This window comes from Orbicella franksi, chromosome 15, assembly GCF_964199315.1.
Source record: "Orbicella franksi chromosome 15, jaOrbFran1.1, whole genome shotgun sequence".
NCBI classification, from domain to species: Eukaryota; Metazoa; Cnidaria; class Anthozoa; order Scleractinia; family Merulinidae; genus Orbicella; species Orbicella franksi.
Genome location: NC_138159.1, coordinates 18430469 through 18458403, shown reverse-complemented (window position 1 = coordinate 18458403; position 27935 = coordinate 18430469). Strand labels below are relative to the sequence as shown.

Genomic DNA, 27935 nt, shown 5'->3' with positions numbered 1-27935 from the left:
CCGCCCTGGACTCACACAACGCGCGCGTGACGCTCTCATGAATAACTACGTACATGTCCGAGAATTTTTTTTTTTTTCGCGTATCTCGAGACGTGAGCTTGGCACGCCTGTGTAAAGACAAGACCCAGATTACAAAGCAAAATAGTACGATCATTAGTTGAGTAAGGCGCGACGAAGCTTTGGTGATGACGTTTTGACCTTAAAATTACGGTGATTTCACGGGCAACTTTCCTCGTTTCCAGTGGTAACAATGCTTTATATCGAAAAATCCAGGAGTTGCTGGTGGTGCAAAAATGGGTTGAAATAAAACTCCTTGGAAATTGATTCAGTGTTGTCGGTTTCATTGAAGGGGCAAAATAAACCGAAAATTGCTTTAAAATTTCTTAACTAACAGCATTGAATATTAAAGCACGATAGTCTTCCTGTTGCGTCCTTATTGAATTTCATTTATTCTGAGTCACTCAGATAGTAAATCAATCCATGACAGCTGCCACTTTCAGTGGACGAGCGCATGACAAAAAAAATGTATTTTAACGTAATTTTCTATGACGAATAATAGTTATTAACATTTGTTCGGCGTATTATGTTTTAGTGTTCACTACTTAGGAAATGTTACCACTAGATAGTCATACGCTACAAAATCATAATTGGTAGTTTGCGAAATGTTGTTAATCACTTTAACACATGGTACTAAACAAAGTCTGCGAAATGTTAATTTGCACGTTGAGAAATATAGCTTGGTACTCTTCTAAATGGCCCTCTGAAGTGCTTTGCGAAATGGTACGTCATGTTACTTTGCGAAATGTCACTTTATACTCTCTGAAATATTCCTTGATGAAGTGGCGGATCTTCGTGTGGAGTTCATTGTTTTCGCTATGGGCTGACTTTGGTAGGCATATTTCTTAAAAACAAGACTTGTTTTGTCTGGAAGAGACACCGCAAGCCTTCTTTTGGAAACAACAACGGCTGAGAAACGTACAGAATGCCAACTTGTCATCATATCCAAAACACTTCCATGCAAATCAGCATGTAAGTTACAAAGTAGTACTTTCCATTTGCGTTTCTTTGTCACTGTCAGCATCATAAAGGGGTGTGTAACTATAGAGTGCGTCAGCCATATCCAAATAAGGACAATGCTGTAACATCATCCGTTCAAGTTGTTCCTGTATGACAGTGAACGAAGGCCTTTCAGCGGGATTTTCTTTCCAACACTGTCGCATCAGTTCATACCTGAGAAAAATAGTGGTAGGTGTTAGTTATCACTTCATGAAAAGAACTGGGTGAACTAAAAAGGAAGCTTACATTTCATCCGAGCACATCTGTGGTTTTTCCATTCTGTATCCAGATTTCAGAAGCCCAAAAAGTTCATAATTACTTATGGTAGGATATGGCGTCCCACCTAGATACAAAGAAAGAAGGAGATCAGTTTATAGGACAGCGAGAGCATTTTTTTAGAGCTCTGGTAGCTACATTTGTGATTGGTAGCCTCGATTTCAATTCCCGGTCATGTTTGTAGATATCCAGAGAGTGGCAGTCCTGGAAACTAGCTTACTCATTGATCATTATAACCATACATTAAATTGATATGTCTAATATGTTATTTTAAAGTTTTACATCCATAGCGATACTGCGGGTCTTGTAGGTGAGATTTACAAGTGAGATCATTCATAACCACTCTAAACTACAGCGAGGTAGAACATGGAGTGATGAACTAATTCAAGTAGTTGTGTTTCTTTAAGAAATAGAAAACATGTACCGTGTCTTTATCGAGTTACAGAAACACTCGTGGAAGTTTGGGAGGACAAGGAATGCTTTGGGAACACGAGCTAATGGGCGGGTGTTTCCACATATTTTTTTGAGTTCTCTCAAAATTCCACGAGTGTTTCTATTAAACAATTAGATTATGAGATCGAGATTTCTATCTCGAGTTTGAAATCGAGAGCGAATAATCTAAATGTTTTAGAATAAATCTACCAGTCGTTTAAAATTTTATCTAAATCCTCTTTACAGACACTTCGAAAACGCCAAGAAGCGGCCGTCAATTTTGTTAACAAGGGTACACTGCTACGCTACTCACTAACTATCACAGAATAGATAGTGAGTAGCGTAGCCAAAACAGCATTCGTGAAACAAAGCTAGTGGATTTACACTAAACCTCGATAGAAACACGAAGAGCATGCTTTTTTTTAATTTCTTTTAGAAAATTCCTTGACGTAAAAAGAAAAAAAAAACTTGTTTACTTTGATTATCTAAAGGTAAATTCTCTTTGCTCGCGTCATCATTACGCCAACATCTTATTCCAGTTCTGTGTTTCTATCGAGTCTGAGCATAATAAATCTACTAGCGTTCTATCACGAATGCCGTTCTCTGATTGGCTACCCTACTCACTATCTATTCTGTTGTAGACAGTGAGTAGCGTAGCAGTGTGCCCTTGTTAACAAAATGACGGCCACTTCTTGGCGTTTTCGAAGTGTCCGTGAGGAGGATTCAGATAAAGTTTTGAACGACTAGTAGATTTATACTAAAAGAATTAGATTATTTGCTCTCGATTTCTATTCGTGATAGTTGACTCGGGCTGCGCCCTTGTCAACTATCCCGCGATAGAAATCTCGATGTCATGGTCTAGTTTTTAAATAGAAACACGATTTTAAACCAATCGGCGCGCGTATTTTCTTTGGGCTATTTTCTAAAAGTTAGTATAATTTGGCATCCGCAAATTGCAAAGAAACTTGAAAAGGTATGAATTCCGAAACCCACTTTTTAAGGCCAACTTAACAAGGCATTCAATGCACGTATGTATGTCTGTATGTATGTCAAAAGTACATAGATTCTAAAGAGGCGACTCGAAAGAAAGAGATGCTACGTACCGATTGTTAAAATCTCCCAAAGTAGAATACCATACGCCCACCTGTTAAGATAAATCAGATAAAAACCTTGTCAGATTCCCCGTTATTGGTTATTGCCTGAAGGGGATTTTCCATTCTGAGCCGCAATATTTATTGTCGCGTGATACAATAGAAAAGAACGGAAGCTCAGACATAATATGGCGCTATATCAGTGACAAATTAAATGTTACATTGACATGTTAGTCAACACGTTACAACGTCACTTTTGAACTGTGAGCAAATTATTTATTTTCCCACTACGTTTGTCGCCAAACTATTCCAAAACAGTAATTGTAGCGGCTAAAAAACGCTAAAATACCTTTAATTAGAACCGCTCCAAATCAGCAAACTTAACTCGGATTTCATTAAAACCGCTAATAAGAAACCTCACCGACTTCCCTCACGTGATACTTTTAAACTTACACGTCACTCTCTGCCGTGAACACTTGATCATGAATGGCTTCTGGTGACATCCATTTGATTGGCAGTTTTCTGTTCTTTGTAGCATGGTACACTTTCTCGGCGTACACGTTACGTGACAATCCAAAGTCGGCTATCTTGACTAGCTTGCCTTCACAAACGAGAACATTTCTCGCCGCCAGGTCACGATGAACGAATCCTTTACGTGACAAAAACTCCTATGTAAAATAAGAAAGGGAAGTTTTGATTACTGCAACAGAAGTTGTTAATGAAAAGGAAAGCAATCATCTGTGAAAAATGCCATCAACCCATCAATCTCAATATTACAAATTGCAAACATATTGGCCAGTCTCACAGTATGCACGTAGCACAGCTCGTACCATTCCCTTCGCTATCTGCCATGCGAACGTCATCAGGTCAGCGGGTGTAAGAGTATCATCGTCATGTAAGTTGTCAGTATCATTGTTGTTACTCGGATGAGAAATATCTGTACATCTGTTATTGTCGCTGGTGCTCTGAAAAGTAAGTAACACTTATTTAAAGTGATATGACAGGAAGTAATTTTATTTGCTTCATGAAATCTTCACGAAATCCTAATTTAGAAATCAATTGGATATCGCTGCTTCTTCACAGCATTTTAGCTGTCTGAAAACGGAAAATTTCACTTCCTGTTGGTCAGGAACCGCGTTAGATGGAGGCCTAGGGCTGTCAAAAAGGGCAAAGTTTGACTAGCGGTTATTATGGTAAAGTCAAATGACTTGAAGGTAGTTGAAATCTCGGCGAGGGTGAAAAAAACAAACAAACAAACAAAAAAAAAAAACAGCTTCTCAAAATTCCGAAAGAATATCTAGGGGGAATTATATGTTCGACGGTTAAACTGCAGCCTACCAGGAAATTTTGAGGACAGCCTGAAAGTTCTGAAAGGAGACAAATTCAAACCACTCCTTCTAATCAAATGCACGAAATCAAAATAATCTACCAGCAGAGTGGACGTTATATTCAGAGTAAGTACTGAGAATTCAGTGCTATTCACAAAGCGAGAAGGAGTTGAATTCGGCACTACTGAACACGAATCCACGTAGTAGGAGGGAATGGAGGATTTGCACTCCAGTCCACTACTGGTTACCTCAGTCTCTCTTCTTGCATGGAACAAAGAGTGCAAATAATTTTATAATTACTTCGTATAAGCTCCCTTCATTTATGACTCCTTCGGTTTGATGATGAGGCGCTACATCCTCCATCTCTTCAAAAGCTTGTTTGATCTGAAATGTAAGACAAAATAGTAGAGAGTTTTATGGTTTTTCAGGCGTTCTTTTCTACACGAGTCTTTGCTCTCACAATGCCTCTCTCCACTTAAAGTAATATATAAGCTTGGGCAACGTTATGCAAAGAGCTACGACCGGGATGTAAGGGTACCTTGCTGCCGGCGACAATCGGGGGTTGGGTGTTAATGCTTCTTCCTAGCTTGCTTATGCTACCGAAGATTAGGTAAGCAAGAGAAGCTTTAGCATGGTAGAGTAAGGTCCTTAACTTTTGTTTTACGGTCAACGTTATTTCATTGTTTTCCACGTTATACGGTCGAGGCGTTTTCTTGATATTCACAATTATAAAATTTTGGTTTATAACGAGCGCGGAAAAACGAATTGTTTATGAAATCTTGACGCTTTTTTCGTAGAAAACTATAAGTAAATAACTAGCTGGGAACGACAGCCCAAAGCAATTCGAAGAAGCAAAAAATAGTCTAAGGGACCGGAATTATTTTTCTGCACCCATTCAACTGCCCCAGAACATTTGAATTTGTTCGTGTTTCCTAATTTTATAGAGAATAAAGTCAAACCTCTCTTGGAGACAGTACAATGTGGCCGTTGTAGAGAGATGGCCTTTAGTTGAGGTTGGACTGTATTGAATCAAGTCAATAAACAGTACAGTTTGTGTAAGTAGACCAGTTTTCTAAACTTACTGACCAAACTAAAAGGGGGGTAAGATTTTCAATCATCTCACATCACCTGCTCTCTTCTTTTCCTGAGGTAGTGAAGTAAATCCCCATTCTTTGCAAACTCCACTACAAGGAACATGGGACTTGTCATAGTACAGCAGGCCAATAAGTTCAATATGTTCAGGTGATACCCGATTTGTTTCATGAGCTGTATTTCCTTTAGGAAATCTTGGATTTGTTCTCCTGTGGCACCATCTAGTGGGGCAAAAATAAAAGGCATTTTTAACTGTAAGTTTTGAACATAACCCTCACAAATACATGGGCGAACATCAATTAAAACTGAAACATTAAACACGATCACAATTTTACGCCTATTTCATGTTATTACCAAAATGGTTAACTCAAAATATATCACTCTTTGCGACTTTTTATTTTGCCTATGTCAAGACTTTGAAAGGTCGTTTTACGAACCTTATCTATATTTATAGTTATAAAACGCTGTCGTAACCCAATCATACTTTGTAACATTTTCACAGCAACGGTCAGGCCCATCTTCATTTGCTGCTGCCCCTTATCCGTCTTGCTCTGCGAAGATTTCTTTCCTTTTCCAACCTCCATAGTTTTTTTTAAAAGTCTGCCACTGTATACTTTCCCAAAAGCTCCTTCTCCAATAATCGTATCCAGGGAAATGTCATCAAAAAGCACTTCAAACTGATCATAGAGTTCTGAATTGGATCTGAAAACATGTATATAAGAATCAAGAGCTCGAGCCTTCAACATAGGAAGTACTTAAGATGGCTACTTAGAGTTTAATCATTTATCGCCCAACGTTCCCTAGTTTATATGGTTTTATCTGTGATTTTATTTTGAAGTTTATTCTGCAAAATTTCTGCAAAATTTTCTTCTGTGGAAAAAGCGGTCTGACAGATTTCCCTGAAAAACGAGCTCCAACGAAGGCAAAATATTTATTACCAGTGTGCAAATTTTTTAACAGGATTCCACGGAATAAAACGCTCGAAAATTCACGGGAAGCGTTTTTAATTTTGTTGTCATGTTGACTTCATCTATATCAATTTCTCTCGAGCGTGCGTTAAATCATAAAAGAAATCTATTTAAGACGGTATTAATTTTTCTGTAGAATACTTCCTCGAGGTTTCTTTGGTTATTTGGCACGAGAATAGGGAATGTAAAATATTTATTTTGCTTTTTTTGTTAATTAATATTATTGTAAGACCACAGCCTTAAACTGTTTATTGTGTTGCAACAAGTTTATATGTCACAAAAGTGACCTATAAGTTACCTACACTCCTATCTTTTTTCTTGAATAAAACACACGTATTATCAATATAACTGGAGCTGACCGAGAGTATTCTTTATAGGTTATACTCACCGACTCTTTCTAGATCTACGATATCTAAAAGCAAACCATAGTACTCCAATTAAACATATCAGAACCAAAAGCGAGCTGCCCGCAATCTTCGCTACCAGAGGCAAAGATGATTCCCCAGTGTTCTGACCATGATAAGTCTGATTATTGTGAGGAAGATTACCTCCTGAAGAGTCTGAATGCAATAAAGAGCGAAATATGACAATACCATGCATATCACTGGAAAAGCTAAAAATTTACAGAGGATGTAAATAACACGTAATTAACATGTAAATTATCAAAAAGAGACTGTAAAGAATAATTTACATGATTTTTCCCCTTTTACATGTTTCGGAGGTTCCATGTAAAACACATGTAAATATTTCAGGTGAAACATGAAAATGATGGAGAAAACACTGTAAATTTATCGAAGCAAAGGGCTGAGATCATGTAAATCACATGTAAACTGTTCCTGTAAATACTGTAAATAGCCTGTAAATTTCTTGTGATTTAACCTGGAAAGCGTAAATAACATGTAAATTTAATACAGGGAGGTTGCCAAATTACTGTAAATAACATGTAAAGAAAAAAGGGAGGCTGTAAACAACATGTAAAAAAATGGGGGCTGTAAATAACATGAAAATTGAAAATAGGAGCCTGTAAATAAGGTGTAAATTGAAAAAGGGAGCCTGTAAATGACATGTGAATCGAAAAAGGGAGATAGCGAATTTATTTCTTTGACAAAGATATTTTATGCCATTTTGTTTTTCTTTTAAACTTGAATCAGTCTATTTTAAACTTGCTGTTATCTTTATTGTTATTATTATTTCAGCGCCGCTTGTAAATTACTTTAGAAGCAGTGACCTCATAACAATATTTCATAAATGATGAATATCCATAAATGGTAAAGAACACAAATGGTACAAAGTCTGATATAATGATAACGATGATAAAAAGAAAAAACTTCGACAAACGCTATAGCTTATATCAATTCTTGATAGTCTGCAGAAAAGGCTACAGGTAGGCACTCCCTCGTATCCCTTGCAGGATGTTCCCCGACCAGGTAATAACAGGACCCTAGGCGGTAGGTCGCATCCTTACCAGGTCGACTCATGCTCTGTAAATAGATATCTCCTTGATTTCAAATAGATTGTATTGCTAGTTTTTAGTATATTGGGACAGTTCTTTACTCTATATGTACCTTGTAAGTTTTAACGTCTCTCTAAAACTATGTTACATTTTTATATTCATCTCTTGCCTCTACTTCTTAACAACATTCTGAAAACCACCTTAAATAACACTTTACGGTGGAACCTCTCCCCTCACAGACACATTTATAGTAAAGGCATTCAGTTCTGCCCCATTAGTGCCCGTATAGAAGAGGTTTGAGTGTATTCTTAAGGCACAAAGCCACCTTAGAAATCAAAAATTAACTCACTTCCATAATGAAAACAAAGGAACATACTAGAGTGTCAAGATAAGCCGGAATCATTTTAAGGAAAACTATTTCAAAAAAAAAGGCATATACCTTTACATTTGTGTAAATTACAGCTCTCTGTGGAGATATTTGTCCCAGGACAATACTTTCCGTTCCATTTAGGTGCTGGATTAGAGCATGTGCGAGCACGTGTCCTGTGTCCCCCTCCACACGTCACGCTGCATGGTTGCCATGACGACCACTGGCTCCAACTGCCATTCACTGATGATTAGAGGGAATAATCCATGACATGAAAGCTTTAGAAAAAGTATCGACTGCTGAAGTTTTGAATTGTTAAAATTGATTTGCTTATGCTCTAAGATTTCGTAGTAAGATGGCCATGCATGGCGTTTCTGTAGAAAAAGACTTCGCAATTCACGACAGAAAGGTAAATGGTTTTTATTCAGTAATCCAACCCAGTGGACTGGAGCAGCCGGAGACTAATCTAGGCAGGTACTTAATACCAGTGTACATACAAATTTTTAGAACTAGGAACTCTTTACCTGAAATAGGTTAAACACAGAAAGTTCTTGGCCATACCGGCAAAAGAAGTGGAAAACCTAATCTCAGGTGCCAAGGAAAGAAAATATCTTGTCAAAATTCAGCAATAATTTGAAAGCGTGAAAATTCTTTATTATTTAACAAACCAGCAACATTTCTTCACCTATGATGTTAACTAGTGTTTTAAACCTTGATGTACAGAAGCATGGGAACCATTATAAAGCAGTTTCTTACGCATCCATGACACAAGTTCTCAGACTCAGATTTGTCAGGAAGCCTAATTTCCTGTGAACTGGTAACTAACCTTCAACAAAGCGGTAAACAAATATGGTCCATACAGATCCCACGCCATGATCCCATAAACAACTGTTGGATCGCTCATGTATGTTGTAAGTCAAGCTACCGTTCACTCCACTCCAGCATTCGTGGCGAAATTCCACGCCAAAATACCAGAAGCCATTCTCATACACCTTAGCAGCACACTTCTGAATTACGCGTGCAAGGGAATTGGCCAAATCTGTCTCGTTGACACTGTACAATTTGACTAATTCTGGTAGAGCGCGTGGATCTTGTTTATCCTTGAAACAGCCAACTGGTTCATACGGATACAGCACTGTCTTCCCTGTGTAGAAAAAGTCGGATCATCATTTCTTACAGAAGAGAAGCTGTAAATAAGCAACCTGCATGGCTTGTAGTTCTTGCTGCCCATTGCATGAGAATTTCTTAAGTCTTCGGCTCTCCATTTATCTTGCAATTACGCCATTCATTAACGCTCGTTTACCGGCTTGGCAGCTATTTTGTATTTTGAGAACGCAAGAGACGGGCACCCAGGCAAACAAGATGTCATGGCCATATCGGCAGACTCATAAAACACAACTCATGCAGCCAATTCTTGGAGATATATATCCACATGCATGCAACAAGCTGTTTATTGACATAACAAAAGGTCCATAGCCCTGTGCAAAATTAATTTGATGAATATCATTCCGCACTAAGGCCAGAAGGTTGCCACACCACCGATTTACGTACTTTGTTACAGATCCTCTAGAACAATAAACACGACAACTGACAGTAAGTAACTTAGGACTATAGAACTTTTAATTTTTTGGCCCTGGCATGTTGAATTTATTAGTATAAACATATAGGAAAGGCCGTAAAATATTGGCTCTGAATTAATTTTGAAGATAGTACTTGAAACCGTTTTTGAAAAAGTCTTTGAAACCATGGTAACGCTGCAGTATATTAACAGCGTTAGCATTGCGTTGCAACCAATATCCTCGTAAAAAATTGTCGATTACACTTCGGTTGGGTACCTCTTGATATCAAGCCTGTAAAAAAGGGCGAGTTTCTGTTGTAAAAAAGAAACATATCCTAATCAGGGATGTATTTTTCGGTGCTTAAATTTAATATTATCATCTTTAATGTTAAACGTTTCCTGAAAAGGGTGTACCTGGACAATGTTTCTGAGTGAGCAATTGAGAAAAGATACAGAACTGACAGAAAAAAAGCGTTTGATATAACTAAGAACTTTCGCTATATTTAGTCGTATTTTAAGTGGTACCAAATCAATAAAACCGAAATTTTACGTGTTAGGATATCATTTTTATCCACACGTGTGATATCATTTTTGTCCCTTAGCACTTAAAAGTGTTGGTGTATGATGGAAACATCTTCGGATCTTCTTCGGAAGTACTTGGCGATGCCCGGCAATCTTCGGCAACCTTCGGAAATGTTCGAAACTTTTGGTGAAATTTCCGGAAACGTTCGTCTTACCTTCGGACTACTTTTAGAGAATCTTCGGAAAATCCTTAAGAGCAGCTTCGCCTAAATATCAACTAGACTTGGAAATAGCGAAAAAATCGAATTTCTTCAAACTCGCCCACAATGAAGCCCTACGGGCACTAGTTACAAAAATATCGTTTTAAGTTCGATAAATCAAAAATTATTTTTTTCCGCAATTTTTTCGTTTCGATGCCCCAAATCGGCCAAAATCCATCGAAAATGAGCGGCATATTCAGAGGCTCGTAAACTCAAAAGCAAAAATCTTCATTACAAACTGATTGCACGTCGTATTTGTACTTCCTTTCTTGTCTATTTAGAGCTAAATAGATCGTGATTTGATTAGAACTTAAATATTTGACGAATTTTTTTAAGTTAACGACCCAAGACAGCTTTACAAGAGGTCTACATTTAGCCTATTTTCAAATGCTAAAAAGGCGTTCTGGTACACGGCTTTTCCCAAAACGACTAGTTTGGTCTGAAAGAGCATTGTTTCTTCTTCAAATTAGTGAAATAAAATTTTTGGGTAAATAAAATCGCGAGCGCTGAGATAGCGAACTAAATGCAGCACTTCGTCCTGAAAACGTGACCTTTGACCCAAGGGTAACGAAACCGATTACTGCAAGAAAACCCGGAAGAAAAGCAAACGCGTCGTTATTTTGAAACAATTTCTAGTCATATCTCTCCGAAACCATGATTGCAAGAAACTATGTCCAGATATGAAATCTTGCAGGGTCAAAGACGGGGCTAAAGGGCGCATTTTGACACAATAACTTTGTTTGCTGAGAATTGAAGTCAATGACCGTTAACGAATTCCAGTGAAATTTGCAAACTTGAAGTATGTTAGCCGATACTTACCTGAATATTTATATTTATAGAAGAGTCGTCTTCGAGGATTAACCTTCAAAAGAAGCTGGACCCCGATTGGGAAACCTCTAAAAGAAGAAATGTTTAATGTTCCGTGACCTGCCCGCTGCTATAAATTAGCTTAAATTCCATGCACATGCCGACCGCATGTTTGTCGTAAAATCAACTGAACTCCACTGACAGTTTCCATGGGCAACCCCAAAATAAACAATCCCCAAAAATGTAAAGTGAAATTGGCTGCCTTGATGAACAGTTAGAAGCTAGAGTCAAGTTCCATTACCTTTAAAAAGTGCTTGATTTTATTTGTTTACGTCGACTTTGTTCACTACTCTCACGTTCGAATGCCGCGAATCGGTCACGCCAAAACGGTGCAGACCGTGCAGACTGCAGACACTTGTTTGGGCTTTTCATTGTGACTCCTTTTTTTGGGTCTAGTTACAAAATAGTATTAAATATATCTGAAAGTTTGTCATTTATCTACAGGCTGCACAAGCGCAGTATTTGACTTTTGATTCAATAGACAAACGCGTACAAGACTTTGTATGGGAAACTTACTCAGTCTGTACGGTCTGCAGTGCTTTGGCATGACCGATACTACGCGGTATTCGAACGTGACAGTAACTACTGAGTGAACAAAGTAGAATCAAGCACTTTTAAAGGGTAATGGAACTTGACTCTAGCTTTTAACTGTTCATGAAGACAGCCAATTTCACTTTACATTTTTGGGGATTGTTTATTTTGGGGTTACCCATGGAAACTGTCAGTGGAGTTCAGTTGATTTTACGACAAACATGCGGTCGGCATGTGCATGGAATTTAAGCTAATTTATAGCAGCGGGCAGGTCACGGAACATTAAACATTTCTTCTTTTAGAGGTTTCCCAATCGGGGTCCAGCTTCTTTTGAAGGTTAATCCTCGAAGACGACTCTTCTATAAATATAAATATTCAGGTAAGTATCGGCTAACATACTTCAAGTTTGCAAATTTCACTGGAATTCGTTAACGGTCATTGACTTCAATTCTCAGCAAACAAAGTTATTGTGTCAAAATGCGCCCTTTAGCCCCGTCTTTGACCCTGCAAGATTTCATATCTGGACATAGTTTCTTGCAATCATGGTTTCGGAGAGATATGACTAGAAATTGTTTCAAAATAACGACGCGTTTGCTTTTCTTCCGGGTTTTCTTGCAGTAATCGGTTTCGTTACCCTTGGGTCAAAGGTCACGTTTTCAGGACGAAGTGCTGCATTTAGTTCGCTATCTCAGCGCTCGCGATTTTATTTACCCAAAAATTTTATTTCACTAATTTGAAGAAGAAACAATGCTCTTTCAGACCAAACTAGTCGTTTTGGGAAAAGCCGTGTACCAGAACGCCTTTTTAGCATTTGAAAATAGGCTAAATGTAGACCTCTTGTAAAGCTGTCTTGGGTCGTTAACTTAAAAAAATTCGTCAAATATTTAAGTTCTAATCAAATCACGATCTATTTAGCTCTAAATAGACAAGAAAGGAAGTACAAATACGACGTGCAATCAGTTTGTAATGAAGATTTTTGCTTTTGAGTTTACGAGCCTCTGAATATGCCGCTCATTTTCGATGGATTTTGGCCGATTTGGGGCATCGAAACGAAAAAATTGCGGAAAAAAATAATTTTTGATTTATCGAACTTAAAACGATATTTTTGTAACTAGTGCCCGTAGGGCTTCATTGTGGGCGAGTTTGAAGAAATTCGATTTTTTCGCTATTTCCAAGTCTAGTTGATATTTAGGCGAAGCTGCTCTTAATACTGTTCTTTTGTGACTACGTTATAAATTGAAAAAACTTGAGTTTGCTTTGGAGCTATGAAAACGAAATACATGATAAGTTACGTGGTCATTTGATACATCACTACGTTTCCGCTTCCTGTTAACACGAACCGTGGTCGAACAATAACTTTACCTCTTTGATTGTGTTGAGATACAGAAGAAACACTTCAAAGCAGTTACGTTAACCTTCCCCTCCCTACAAATCTCTTGCACGCTACTCTTGGCGGGTCGGCAAGGCGAGCGAGCAGTAGTTTCATATTCTGCAGGGTTTCTTTTTTTCTGGTAGCGCTAAATTCATTGCGTGGAGAACTGGACTCGCGAAAGGAAATCAATGGCAATAGGTTAGATAAACTGGCGCCGTTCTTAAAGCGTTTTATGTTTCTTTCTCTGTACCTCGGTGTTGTGCTCCGCCAAGGTTTGTTTTTGGAAGCAATGCTACAATGCTTTTCGTTGTCACGATACTGTCCCACAGGAAGTTAACGCCGAAGAGCCATTTAGGGAAAGGCTAGATACAACAAGCAAGCACCGAGGAAGCGTATGATACTTGTCCAAACGAAAGAGCAATCTGACGGATTTTTCAGTAGAAGCCAAATTAAAACCAAATAATGAAAGAAGAACCCCTGGGAGTCACGCTTCAGTTTAAGTTTGTAGTTTCTAGAGCAAAGAAAGATATTTTTAAGTTTTCTTTCTTGCCACGAACAATCAATGAATAGAACTCTCTTCCTGAGGATATTGTCCCGGAATGCATTGTCCGTAGATAGTTTTAAATCAAAGTGAGTTTTTAATATTCGAATGTATTAGTTTTATTTGGATTTTTTTAATTTTTTGGATATTTTACTATATTATTTTTATTTAGATTTTTTTATTTTTATTTATTTTTATTTTTTTAATATCCCAGTGTATTATTTTTATTTAGATTTTTAAAGCTGGTGTGATATCTCAAGCATTTTACCAAATTAACTAAGTAGAGATGTAGATGTAAAGTGCGTTCCTCAGCTTTCGGCTTCTCTGTCTTCTCTTCAGTGTTTCAATCAGAATGCATACAAGTAAACATTTCCCTTGTTTTCCCGCCAAAGAATAGAATCGCTTGAACAGTGACGTATGACGGCGCTAGTGTCCCTGCTCTAGTATGGTATTGTTGGGACGCCCCTAAGTTGTGTGTATGATATACAGCGCGCTCGTTTGTAAAGCCTTGGAATGAAGGATTATTAAAGCTGACCGGATCGTTTGACTGCTTGGGAGTTTTTCGCGAAATAAGTTTACTTTCTCGCTAAATATCCTGGGAAAGTATTTGTCTTCTCCTCATAGCCACAAGACTGAAAAAAAAAAAGGGTTGAACGTATCTAGATAATTGCTAGAAGGAGGAAATGAGAAACACTCCATTGAAAACATTTAATTTGTTTCTTTCTCAATCTTTAACTGAAAAGTTCTTTACTGTTGATTAGTTGACCGATACACAAGATCCTTGTCAGACCAAAAAAAGCTTTTTATTCCACCAATAGAATAACTACACGTCACATGTATATAACCATGAGGCACTGACGGTTACCGAGCCCCGAGTTAGGGGGGAGGGGTAGAGGGGAGGCCCATACGAAAAGGTCGGGGATGCTCGTCGGAAAATTTAAATTAAAGTCCAAGAGGAGATCAATCTGGATTAAACTCTAACTTTATTGTCAGTCCCTACAAGATACCACTTAATACGAAAATGACAGTGTTGACGTCTGAGGGTCTTCAAGTACACACTTAGAAAGCTAAAAATAGCTCACTATTTCAGTGAGGTCAGCTGTTACAAACCACAACAGCTCTTAATTCAAACTTGCCACTGATTTTCACCGTACAAAGAAAACGATTGCTATCAAATTTCTCCTGACCTAGCCGCAGTATTTCTTTAAATATTTTTGAGAGAATTTGGGTTTTGGTCAAACCTTTTGAACTGTGATGATTGGGTCTAGTATTTCCATAACATGTCTTCTTACATTTACCATAAGATGGTAAGGAGAAATTAGGCTTTTATCACAGGCGCAGATGAAACGGAAAGATTTTAGAAGATGGATAAGATGCCATTGCCACATAAAAATTACAGTCCATAGTGACATAAGTACTTTTGATCATAACAGACTGCCAAGAAGCATTTTTCCTGTCGTGAAACATCGACGCCCCATGCCCAACCCTCCTCTTTTACCCGGGCTTGGGATCGGCTGGATGTACCCAGACTAGACTGGATATACCCAGGCACAGTCAAAAAAGAAAATTACCAAACTAGACAAGAGAAAACTTGTAGAGAGACTCGCGGTTGAGGCAGAAGAGGCTGCTGGTAGACAAGATCTGAAGACCCTATATAGAATTAACAAAATGTTAAATAATGGTTTTAAAAACAACGATGTCCCTGTAAAAGACACAGATGGTAATGTTCTTTCGAAAGAAGCAGAAAAGCTGGCATGCTGGAAGGAACATTTTGAAAGCATTCTAAATAGGCCAGAACCTGAGCAGGTAGCTGAGATTCCACCGGCAGTAGAGGACTTGGATATCTGCATAGATCCACCTACCATGGAAGAGTTGAAAGCTGCCATCAAAGTGATGAAGAGCGGGAAGGCAGGTGGAGCAGATGGAGTGACTGCAGAAATGCTCAAGGTTGAAGAAACTGAAACACCAGGCCTTTTGACGTGCATATTCAGAGAGATATGGGAGAGCGAGACGATTCCTGAAGCGTGGAAGACCGGACTCTTTGTCAAATTACCCAAAAAGGGTGATTTGGGTGACTGCAACAACTGGAGAGGCATCACTCTGCTCCCCATTACCAGCAAGGTCTTCAGCAAGATCATCCATACAAGACTGGCTGAAACACTGGATGAGTACATCAGGCAGTAACAGGCAGGTTGCCGCCCTGGACGCTCGTGCTCTGACCACATTTTCACCCTATGGCAAATTCTAGAGCAGAGCAAAGAATGGAATGCTCCCCTGTATGCCAACTTTATTGACTTTGAGAAGGCGTTTGACGGCATTTACCGAGATTCCCTATGGAAGATATTAAGGCACTACGGGATTCCATCAAAGCTGGTAAATGTTATCAAGATCCTTTGCAGTGATTTCAAGTCCCATGTTATTTGCAACGCAGCGCTTACAGACGTCTTCAGCGTGACCACCGGTGTGAAACAAGGGTGTATTTTCTCCCCCTTTCTATTATTCTTGGGGATCGACTGGGTTTTGAAACAAGTGACTAGTGGTCGAAGGAGAAGGATTAGATGGACATTGACCTTGATTATGCAGAAAAACCTTAAAAGACCTTGATTATGCAGATGATATTGCGCTGCGCGCCCATCGACACCAGGACATGGAGGCAAAGACCAATACCTTGGCAACTACAGCAGGGAAATTAGGCCTGAAGATCAACATTAAGAAGACAAGGCATTTGATGATGAGTGGCAGGACCAATGAATCCATCATGGTGAATGGGGAATTGGTAGAAGAGGTTGATCACTTTACCCACCTGGGATCTAAGGTGTCCACCAGCGGAGATAGAGAAGAAGAGATCCTAGTCCGGATTTCAAAGGCAAGCCAGGCCTTTGCCTCGCTTCGAGGCACTTGGAGTTCCAAGAACATCAGGCAGAAGATAAAGATCCGATTTTTCAAAAGCAATGTCTTAAGCACTCTACTGTATCGCGCAGAATCCTGGAATATGACCAAAACCATCAGCCACAAGCTAGAAGTCTTCCAGAACAAGTGCCTTCGCAGGATTCTCCGTATATACTGGCCCCAGACAATCTCAAACTATGAGCTGCGCAGAAGAACAGGAACAGAACCAATCAAACAGCAAGTCCGGCGAAAGAGATTGAAATGGATTGGTCATGTGCTGCGCATGCCACCAGCAGCACTACCACGAGTTGCCCTCAGGTGGACCCCTGATGGCCATAGAAAGAGAGGCAGACCGAAAGAAACATGGAGGAGGACAGTGGAGAAAGAGATGAAGGAGAACAGCTGGACATGGGGTCACCTGGAACGACGAACACCCGAGAGAAGCCAATGGCGCACTTTGGCCGAGGCCTTATGTGTTTCAAAACACGAAGAGGATTAAGTAAGTAAGTAAGTAAGTAAGAAAGATCGACGCGTGGCGCGCGAACTAGCTCACGAGGGACGCGCGACTCGCAGATAATCGCGAGTCTTCGCGAGTCCGTAGAGATTGTAAGTTCAGTTCCCCCTGACCAACGCACCCCGACAAAATGAGCTGTCCATCTTTTGCAAGTGAGAAAAACAAATGACCTCTATTCAGACAGGAAGGAATTGAATACAGACTCCAAAGCACTAATGTTTTGTTCTGATCAATGTTTTAGTGACATCTGATCAACCAGCCACATGTGTCACATTCTTAGGAATCAGTATCAGGCAAAATGACAAAGGCTCTTAAAACAACGTTCCATGATTGGTTTGAACAAGGGAAAAGATTAGCATAATAAACAGCCACGATTCCCAGGAGAGCTAAAAAAAAGAAAGTCACAAGACTTCATTGTTTCGAGCTGAGTTCCGCAAAAACCTTGCTTTACCCACTTGTTCCTGAACACGACATGGATATCAAAACGTTGCTCCATAATCTCCGTGAAGAAGTGTCTTGCTCGGTGTGTTCCGACATATTTACAGATCCAAAACATCTGCCATGCTTACACAGTTTCTGTCTGCACTGCTTGAAACAATGGCATAGGACGAGTCATGGCTGCGACACCATTAGATGCCCAAATAGTCAAGCCGTTAGCAGAGTACCTGAAAGTGGCGATCTGAAAGATCTTCCAACCAGTTTTTATCTGAATGGCTTGATTGATGTGCTGGCAATCAAAGAGTGCAGAAGTAGTCAAGTAAGATGTGGAAACTGCGAGAAGAAAAGCTCTGCCACTTCTTATTGTTTCCAGTGTTGCATATTTCACTGTCAAGAGTGCGTAACTGCACACAACATCATGCGAAGCAATAAAGATCAGCGTGTTCTGGCGCTGAAAGACTTTGAAGACAAGGACTATGAGGATGTGCTAAAGCGACCTGTGTTCTGTACAAAGCAACGGCACGAGAACGAAGAGCTAAAGTACTTTTGTAAGAACTGTGAAATGGCGGTCTGCCAAACTTGTGTCACTCTAAGCCACAGTGGTCATGCTTTGGAGCACATAGAAGACGAAGCTGAAAGACAAAAGATTGAAATCAAATCAATGATTGAAACACAGAAGCGTAATTTACAAGCAAAGCTGACTGCTGTTAGTAAACTTGATGAAGACTACGCGAAGATCATACAACGAGGCGAAGAGGTGAAGAGGGACGTTCAGAGGACTGTTGACAATTTAATTGCCAATATTGAAGCGAAGAAAAAGACTATTCTTGCAGCGGTGGAAGACCAAACAAAGAAATCACTGGAAAGTCTAACAACCCAGAAGACCGAGATCGAGAATCAAATAGAGGTGATCAAATCATCGTTGGATAAAGCTGATAAAGTTTTAACACGAAGTACAAACACTGAAGTCGTTCAAGTGAAAAAGTCATTACAAACAATCTTGGAGGGAGTTGATCAAACTACTACGCCAAATGCGCGTGACCCAAAAGGTCTTCCGATATTGGTTTTCGTGAAAAATCAAAGGATGTTGAAGATTGTCAACACCGAAGAAATTGGAACACTGGGAATACTGAACGAAACTAACGCAAGTCAGTCTGTAGCTGAGGGCTAGGGCATTCAAGAGGGAACTGTTGGAGCTGAAACACAGTTTGTTTTGACCACAAAAAACGCAGAGGGAGGACAGTGTTACAGTAAACATGATCGTGTAACGGTAGAGATCAGGGACAAAGAAGGACGAGAATGTGCGATGGAAGTGCGAATAAATGACAATAAGGATGGAAACTACAAAATCAGCTATTCACCCAAAGATCAAGGCAAATACAAAGTGACAGTAAAGGTAAACGGCGAACACATTCTTGATAGTCCTTTTTCTATTGAGGTGAAATTATTTCAGTTAAGAGCTGCTTTTTCTTTTGGGAAACAAGGTTCGTCTGTTGGAATGTTTAACAATCCCTGGGGGGTGGCAGTGAATGCCAGGGACGAGATAGCTGTAACTGATTGTGAGAACCACAGAGTTCAACTCTTTAATAGCGAAGGAAAATGTTTAAGATCTTTTGGTGGGGAAGGTAAGAAACTGGGTGAATTTAAGTTTCCTAGGGGAATAACTTTTCATGAAAATGGAAATATTTTCGTAGCAGACAACGGCAACCATAGGATCCAGATTTTCAGTGGGGAGGGTGAGTACGTGGATATGTTCGGTGGGAAGGGAAGCCTTGATAGTCAGCTTTCTAATCCTTGGGGTCTATCTGTAGACAGTGATGGCAATATCATTGTTGCTGATACAGGTAACAAACTGATTAAGATCTTTTCTCCTAATGGCAAGTTTTCAATGAAAATTGGTGGGCAGGGTTCTTTTTCTGATCCTATCCACTGTGTTCAGTGTGATAGATATCTCATTGTGTCAGACAACGGAGCAAATTGCGTAAAGGTTTTCAACTGTAATGGCAACTTTGAGTACAAGTTTGGAAAGCAGGGTGGAGGGGATGGGAAGTTTAAGTATCCCCGTTGTTTGTCAGTAAACAAGTCAGGACACCTGATGGTCTGTGATTCAGATAATAATAGAATACAAGTATTTCAACTAAATGGAAAGTTTGTTGGCAAGTTTGGAACAAAGGGCAGTAATTTAGGAGAATTAAATTTCCCATCGTCTGTAGCAGTTCTAAGTAATGGCCGGATTGCTGTGTCTGAATGGCATAACAATCGCATTCAGATACTTGAGTGAACACTGTCCTTTACAAACAAAAAGAAAACCGGTAATTATTGGATTATTTTATTTTAAATTCATTTTAGTTTTCAGTTTGTTTAATTTGTGGAATTCTTTTCTGTGACAAAACGTTAGAGATGCAGTATCCACGTAATTGCTGGTGGTTTGGTCCTGTATCGGTTGAACTGTTATATAATTGTTTTGGGGGGTAGGGGGGACGGGTGGGTGGGTGACAAAAGCAAATTTGTGTCTCTTGGAGTCGGATGGGATGAATAACTACTACATCTCTTGAGTTGTATTGTATGAATTATTTTGGAGGAAAAGAAACCGTTTGTTTGTTTGCTTTACCAGTGGTTATGTTAAATAATAGAGTGACTAGCAAAATAAGAAAGTAATAAAACCACTTTATGGATTAATTGTTGTAATAAGAACCTCCACTATAGGAGAGAAGGCTGTTTAGAGGATTCGCGTTTTTTGTGATTTAAAGAAGAAAATGCTATACTCTTTGACATCTAATTATCTTGATGATGTTTTATAGCAAGTCTGTTTTAGGGATTAGCGGGTTATTAACCTACAGATACTGGCAGTCGAACCCCGTTTTCTCAGACACCATCAGGATCACATTAAGTGTTGATACAATCCAGGTGTCTGTCTTAACCAGGTCAAGCTAAGAGAAAATGTTGGAGCTAGGAAGTAAAATCACTTTCCGTAACCTCAAGGTGTCCGTATAAAGCAGTCATCCGTAAAGCGGGGTTTAACTGTAGCACTGTAGCTAACAAATACTGTTATTGAGTATAAGGAAAATACAAACTTCAAGGCAAATAGTAACTCAGTAAGTTAATTGAAGCAATGTTCGTTATACTACATATTTTTCAGTACATAGCTGACTGTCAATATATATGTTTTTAAAATTTGTATTTATAGCTTTAGTTTATTGGAACTGTAAAGTTAGCTGCTTTAACGATGAAACGTTTTTTAGAAAGAGCCGTTAGCAATGAAGAACGGTAGTGAATAGCTTTTGATATGAAATAATCGTAAAATATTCATTTACTTTCACGATGTGAGAAACTGAAATAAAGTGTAAGTTAAATGAAGCTGTAATATGCCTCCAGTTATTAGTGTTTCTTAGAAAGCGAATTGTTTTGTTTACCTGTAAGAGCAGAACGAGAGTAGTATTTCCTCTTTACTTGTTTAAGATATTTTTTCTTTTACAACTTCGCTGATAAATCTTACAAACATGGATTTCGTTTTCGGCCCATGGACTCGAGTAATAACAGGAAGCGACGCCCAAAATCGAGAACACGCGCGCGGGCTACAACACGCGAGGAAAAGGAAAGAACACCTGCGTTTGGAGGGCCAAGGAAATTCATTTCTTCCTCTGAACATCGCTCAATCCCGTGCCATATTATTCTTCAAGCGCGTGCTATGCAGATAATGAAAACGGAGAAACTAACAAACAGTATGTTTATTAATGCATGGATACCTTATAAATGAGCATAACATGAGCCTTGGTTTAATTTCTCCCTTTGTTCTGTTTAGTGGCTTTCTTAAGACCTATCAGTTTCAATACAACTAAGGCACGTTCCCCCTAGAGGACGGTACAAAAGCTTTGAACCGTCATGAGTTAGCGCTGAGTCTGGCAGACTTTACACTCTACTTTTAGACCCCTCCTTGTGTTATTAAAAAAGCCTGGAAATACCAACAAAGATCGGACTATAGTACAGTACAGTGATACAAAGATCAACCAGCACTACAGTTTACAGAACTACATCAAGGGTTTGACCTAAAAAAGTCGCGCCAATTTCTCATCCAATCAGAAATAAAATCAAAACCAACCGTGGTTCGCTCACGCTCGTTTTCCCGCACTTTGTCTCAGCTAAATGTATTTTCTTGGAAATTTGATTGGCCCGCTGGATTAAGTTCGTCCTTTGTGATTGGCTAAGGTGATAACTTTGGTTTTGGTTTTACGAAACGCAATTGAAAACCGCCCTGACATATAGTCTGACACAATCAATGTCTTCCCTAGCGTATTCGTGTGAGTGAGATACATACATACATACATCATTTATTTGTTTACGCAGGTCGGTTTATAGGCAGCATAAGGTGATGTGGACCTGCGGTTAATTAGGAGTTACAAAAAAAAAAAAAAAGAAAAAAGAAACCTAATAAACCTAATAATTACAAAAACGTGTAAAATTCTAAAATATGATTACAAGTCACTCCACGCCACGCGCTTGGGGTCTGTCAAATTGATAACCGCCTTCAGAAGAAAGCTCTGAATTGCAACTGACAAGTGCGGATTAAACGTTCTAAAGAGATGAAAGATCTCGCTAATGCTTCCTAATGCTTTAGAATCCCAAGCTTTACAAAGTGGCAGACTCGCAAGCATCTGCGACATAAACACCAAAGGAACTTGCGAAAAATCTTGCTTGACAATGGAGGCTAACAGCCCTGTACAAAACGTTTGCCTGTCACTGTCTGTGGGAAGGTTCTTGGCAAACTCTGTGAAAAATCGAACAACGGCAGCCCCTATTGGAGGAGGGTCTCCTCTGAGGCCATCATCTGCTCTGCCAGAGATATTATACTCGCCAAGCATGCTCATCAGGGGGCCATAAGGGAACCACCAGTAACAGGTGTTCAGAAGTGGTGAGCCGCACAGGTCCATGTTGAGCAGGTCCAGGATGGCCCATCTACAGATGAACCTGGTATCATGTTGAGATGCCCTGTGGTACAGTATAAAGAGCCATGAAATGTCCAGTAATGTTTCACTATTAATACTTTTCTTTGTGGCACTGACTATGCTTGAAATCCGTGGTAGCACTGGTTTGATAAGATGTGCCTGTTTTCCATCCAATGTTTCCATTAAAAGAACATAATCACGCCAGATACTCATAAGAGAGTCCTTTTTGTCACATGACCAGTAAAATATGCGACTTCCTTTCTCACTCAACACCAATAAATCACATGGCTGTTTGTCCAGCAAATCCAATGCCCTTTTCAACAGGTACATGCTCCTTTTTCTTGTTAGAGGTTCATTCAACACAAGACCCTGCTGAATAATCTCCCAGAGCTCAGCTTGTTGAAACAGACTGTGGTTATCTGGGCCAAAGAAGAAATCTGCAAGTCCACAGAGAATGGCATAGGTCTGATTGAAGGTTCCAGTAGCTGAACCAGCAGCATGACTTGGAGAAATCCGTTTCACCACATTCCAAACAGATCACATCGTTCTGTTCTCTTGTATTCCAAAAACTTTGGCAACACAAGACCAGTAACTTTGCCGCACAAGCTCTCGGTTGTGTGGCGTAGAATATTCAACAGCTCGAGGAACAGTTTATCTCCAGTTTCCCCAGATACAACATTGGTACTATGAGAAGAATTAAGGGAATCTGATCTGACAAGATTTCCAATGAGATCCAAAGTTACCGAGGCGTCATGTGCGTTATCTTCAGTGGCACTCGTCTCCACACCGTATCTTCTCAGAACCTGCAATGATTTTTCACCAATTTCTGAAAGCAAAGTTGTCGGAAACAGCGAACAGCAGAAGGCCACAATATCGTAGCAGAGATGAAGCTTCTTTCGATTGTTTCCAGACAACTGCCTATCCTTATCGAGCGAAGAAACATACACAATAGGCCAACACATTCCCTTCAAAACCTTGCTAGCCAAATCTTCGGTCAAGTTTTTTGATTTTTCAAGCTCCGATAACACTAATTTGAGCGATTCTAAGAAATTTGTATCGACAGCAAGATCTTTCCGCTCTACAAAGCGTTTAAGAACAGCCAAGATCTGGGAGTGATCGGAATTCTCACAGATGAATCGGAGTAGATCCGCCATTTTTCCACACGAGGTTGAAAAATGGAACAGGCAGATTTGACTTTGACTGCAGGTTAATGCATTTTTTTAAGTATTTCGTTTGTAGCTAGCTAGATTTAGTTTACTGGAACAATAAGTTAGTTTATATTGCAATGAAACATTTTTAGAGCTGAACTGTCAGCGATATTTAACAGTTAGATTATGACCTCGAGGTTTCTATTGTGCGCGTTCCCGTGGTTTTCTTCTTTTCACCTGAGCCACAAGCTAAGGTAAACAAGAACTAAGAAAACTAACAAGAGAACTAACAAAAACCAGAGAAGACAGAAAGCCACGGAAAAACTGGGAACGACAAGAGAACAGCGTCGCGGGAGCCATGACAGCCACGCGAATCGGACGAGAACAACAAGAAAGTTTTATGTCAAATCAAATGAGAGACATGTGACGTCAATGGCTGTTGTATCGTTGACCAGTCCTGAGCGCTGACTTGCGATTGATTAATTAGTTAACATTTATTCACTGAAGTGGAGGTGAATAGTACTTTGCTAGTCACCTCCGCGTTAACCAATAACAACGGGTAAAAAGTACTATTTACTTATGTGGTATATTCAGTGAATTCTCCGCTTTACGGACACTCTCGTAAGCGGACAGCCATACTTAAAGACACTTTTTTTAAATTCTCTTTTTACCTCCCAGTCAAACTCTATATTTACACCTTCCCGTAAGAGGACGCCCTTTCGTAAGAGAACGCGGACACCCCAGGTATAATAATTGACTCCTGGCAATGAAATTTGTCTCTAATTTGTAATAAAGAGCTTCAGTTGCTATTTTTGGCTGCGCAATAAAACATGTGATTAAAACCCGCTAATCTGAATCCTGCCTGTCCGCTTATGAGAATAATTCTCGCAAGCGGACAGCTCTACTAATGGAGACTTTGTCCAATTCCCGAGGGGTATCCGTTTTAATACGAGAGAGTTGGCTGTACGAGTAAATGATCCATATACCACGTGACTCGAACATTTGACTCGGGGGCCAGCTGATCAACTCGCGTTAAGCTTAAAAGGAAAATTATGCGTTGAAAACGAGTAATTCAGACATATTAATTTTTCTCTTTTCTTGGGTCTAGCGATATTGTTTTTATGCTTTTTGACTCTCGGTGTTTTTTTACTGAACGCAAACTTAACCGAACGGCGGTCAAAATGTCCAAAGCTCTGAGACAAGCAACTGAATGATTCCTAGCGGTTCAGAATGCTCTGCACAAGCTCGCGCTAATAATATACAATGCAAGAATGCCACGCATTCTGTTTTAACAACACTTATCTCGAGTCTAGCAATATTTCACTTCCTTTTGTGAGCATAGACTAGTTCCTATTAGAGATGAACAAGTAAATCGATCATTGTCCACGGATCCTGATTTTCCAGTTTTTTTCGGGCGCGGGCTTCCCAAGGCATTCTGGGACGTTTGACGGTACCTGAATCAACATGGCGGAAGCGAAGTTGCTTCTCGGTAAAGAAGTAGCGAGGTAAACTTTATTTTGCTTCGTTTTACCAGTAGATATGGGAGTTATAGTAACACGGGAAAAACCTATTAACCGTATTCCACCGGAGAGAGATGCTGTTGCCTTTCTGTTTGATTTATAAATTGTGCGCTTGTTTACGAAGGTTTCGTCTGTTCTCACGTGTTTAGCATGGGGAAAGTTCTAAGTACGTGTATTTTTAAGTTTTCTCAAATTTAAACATGGCAGAAAAATAATTTTGTAGAAATAAGGGTTTCAAATTAAACCAAAACAGAAAAATAGCTTTGTAGAAATAAGGGTCTCAAATCAAACCAGGGCAGAAAAATAATTTTGTAGAAATAAGTGAACACTCATGGTTTTTGAAAACATTGCTCAACTCAACTGATTTAGACTTGCCGTATAATTAGTTCAGACCAATGTTAAAGACATTGTGAAGGGTTTTGTTGATGGTCTTATCGATAATGATGATAAGGTAGCCAGCTTCTTCTAAAAAAATATACCCAATTCAAGACTAGAGTGCAAAAACCATACCCTATATGAAACCATATGGCCAAAATCAATACCTTATTTTTGTCCAAAATGGCTGAAAATCCCCATCCTTTGGGGTCAGACATACCTATATAGCCCATATAAGGAAGCATGTGAACACGCTGGGAACAGTTGTCAGAAAACTGAGTTCCATTTTGTCTTGATCATAAGAAGTTCCCCCACAGCAAAGCCTACACTGTTTATGTTTTGTGTTGTTTTTCCCCGATTGGGAAACCTCTAAAAGAAGAAATGTGTAATATTCCGTGACTTACCCGATGCTATAGATTCCATGCACATGCCAACCGCATGTTTGTCGTAAAATCAACTGAACTCCACTGACAGTTTCCATGGGCAACCCCAAAATAAACAATCCCCAAAAATGTAAAGTGAAATTGGCTGCCTTGATGAACAGTTAGAAGCTAGAGTCAAGTTCCATTACCTTTAAAAAGTGCTTGATTTTATTTGTTTACGTCGACTTTGTTCACTACTCTCACGTTCGAATGCCGCGAATCGGTCACGCCAAAACGGTGCAGACCGTGCAGACTGCAGACACTTGTTTGGGCTTTTCATTGTGACTCCTTTTTTTGGGTCTAGTTACAAAATAGTATTAAATATATCTGAAAGTTTGTCATTTATCTACAGGCTGCACAAGCGCAGTATTTGACTTTTGATTCAATAGACAAACGCGTACAAGACTTTGTATGGGAAACTTACTCAGTCTGTACGGTCTGCAGTGCTTTGGCATGACCGATACTACGCGGTATTCGAACGTGACAGTAACTACTGAGTGAACAAAGTAGAATCAAGCACTTTTAAAGGGTAATGGAACTTGACTCTAGCTTTTAACTGTTCATGAAGACAGCCAATTTCACTTTACATTTTTGGGGATTGTTTATTTTGGGGTTACCCATGGAAACTGTCAGTGGAGTTAAGTGAGTTTTACGACAAACATGCGGTCGGCATGTGCATGGAATTTAAGCTAATTTATAGCAGCGGGCAGGTCACGGAACATTAAACATTTCTTCTTTTAGAGGTTTCCCAATCGGGGTCCAGCTTCTTTTGAAGGTTAATCCTCGAAGACGACTCTTCTATAAATATAAATATTCAGGTAAGTATCGGCTAACATACTTCAAGTTTGCAAATTTCACTGGAATTCGTTAACGGTCATTGACTTCAATTCTCAGCAAACAAAGTTATTGTGTCAAAATGCGCCCTTTAGCCCCGTCTTTGACCCTGCAAGATTTCATATCTGGACATAGTTTCTTGCAATCATGGTTTCGGAGAGATATGACTAGAAATTGTTTCAAAATAACGACGCGTTTGCTTTTCTTCCGGGTTTTCTTGCAGTAATCGGTTTCGTTACCCTTGGGTCAAAGGTCACGTTTTCAGGACGAAGTGCTGCATTTAGTTCGCTATCTCAGCGCTCGCGATTTTATTTACCCAAAAATTTTATTTCACTAATTTGAAGAAGAAACAATGCTCTTTCAGACCAAACTAGTCGTTTTGGGAAAAGCCGTGTACCAGAACGCCTTTTTAGCATTTGAAAATAGGCTAAATGTAGACCTCTTGTAAAGCTGTCTTGGGTCGTTAACTTAAAAAAATTCGTCAAATATTTAAGTTCTAATCAAATCACGATCTATTTAGCTCTAAATAGACAAGAAAGGAAGTACAAATACGACGTGCAATCAGTTTGTAATGAAGATTTTTGCTTTTGAGTTTACGAGCCTCTGAATATGCCGCTCATTTTCGATGGATTTTGGCCGATTTGGGGCATCGAAACGAAAAAATTGCGGAAAAAAATAATTTTTGATTTATCGAACTTAAAACGATATTTTTGTAACTAGTGCCCGTAGGGCTTCATTGTGGGCGAGTTTGAAGAAATTCGATTTTTTCGCTATTTCCAAGTCTAGTTGATATTTAGGCGAAGCTGCTCTTAAAAACGTCGTTGTGTATTAAGATAATTTTATATTATAAAAAGAAAAGTAGATGGTCGCTTGGAAATACGAAATTTCTCTTCTCGTGTTGAAAACAGTCGAAGAGAAATTTCGTATATCTCCGAGCGGCCATATAATATCCTCTAGCTTTCGAAAGAGTATCCTATGAAAATACCGGTACCTACTTGACTGTGAGGTTTTTGCTCTGCGAGATGCCTTCATTCGGCCAAGCTTGTAGTATTGCGATTCCTATGAACGTCAATCCGCAATGAAATAATGCGTTGAAAACGATTCCTCGCTTGAAATGCTCTCGGGAAAGAATCCGCAT

General features: G+C 39.4%; 1 protein-coding gene and 1 pseudogene across 1 annotated transcript; one reads left to right on the top strand and one right to left on the bottom strand.

Moving 5' to 3' along the window:
• Positions 1 to 241: 241 nt before the first annotated feature.
• Positions 242 to 27935, bottom strand: LOC145469451 (proto-oncogene tyrosine-protein kinase receptor Ret-like). The gene is made up of 13 exons (XM_081453172.1): positions 27798 to 27935; positions 26329 to 26337; positions 8890 to 9202; positions 8136 to 8306; positions 6632 to 6794; positions 5760 to 5977; positions 5312 to 5496; positions 4484 to 4567; positions 3686 to 3820; positions 3309 to 3523; positions 2868 to 2908; positions 1303 to 1399; positions 242 to 1230 (listed from the first exon to the last, which is right to left on the bottom strand). The coding sequence occupies exons 1-13, from the start codon at positions 27933 to 27935 to the stop codon at positions 1035 to 1037; spliced, it is 1965 nt and encodes a 654-aa protein (XP_081309298.1). The 3' UTR covers positions 242 to 1034.
• On the top strand, positions 17590 to 20020 carry LOC145469433 (E3 ubiquitin-protein ligase TRIM45-like; annotated as a pseudogene).

Bases quoted from the DNA above. Each gene is read 5' to 3' on its own strand.
- LOC145469451 (XM_081453172.1), bottom strand. From the start codon at position 27,935: ATGCGGATTCTTTCCCGAGAGCATTTCAAGCGAGGAATCGTTTTCAAC. The intron at 8,307-8,889 runs GTTAGTTACCAG...TCTAATCATCAG, and splicing joins TGTTTACCGCTTTGTTGAAG to TGAATGGCAGTTGGAGCCAG. The intron at 5,497-5,759 runs GTATGATTGGGT...TTGCCCCACTAG, and splicing joins TGCTGTGAAAATGTTACAAA to ATGGTGCCACAGGAGAACAA.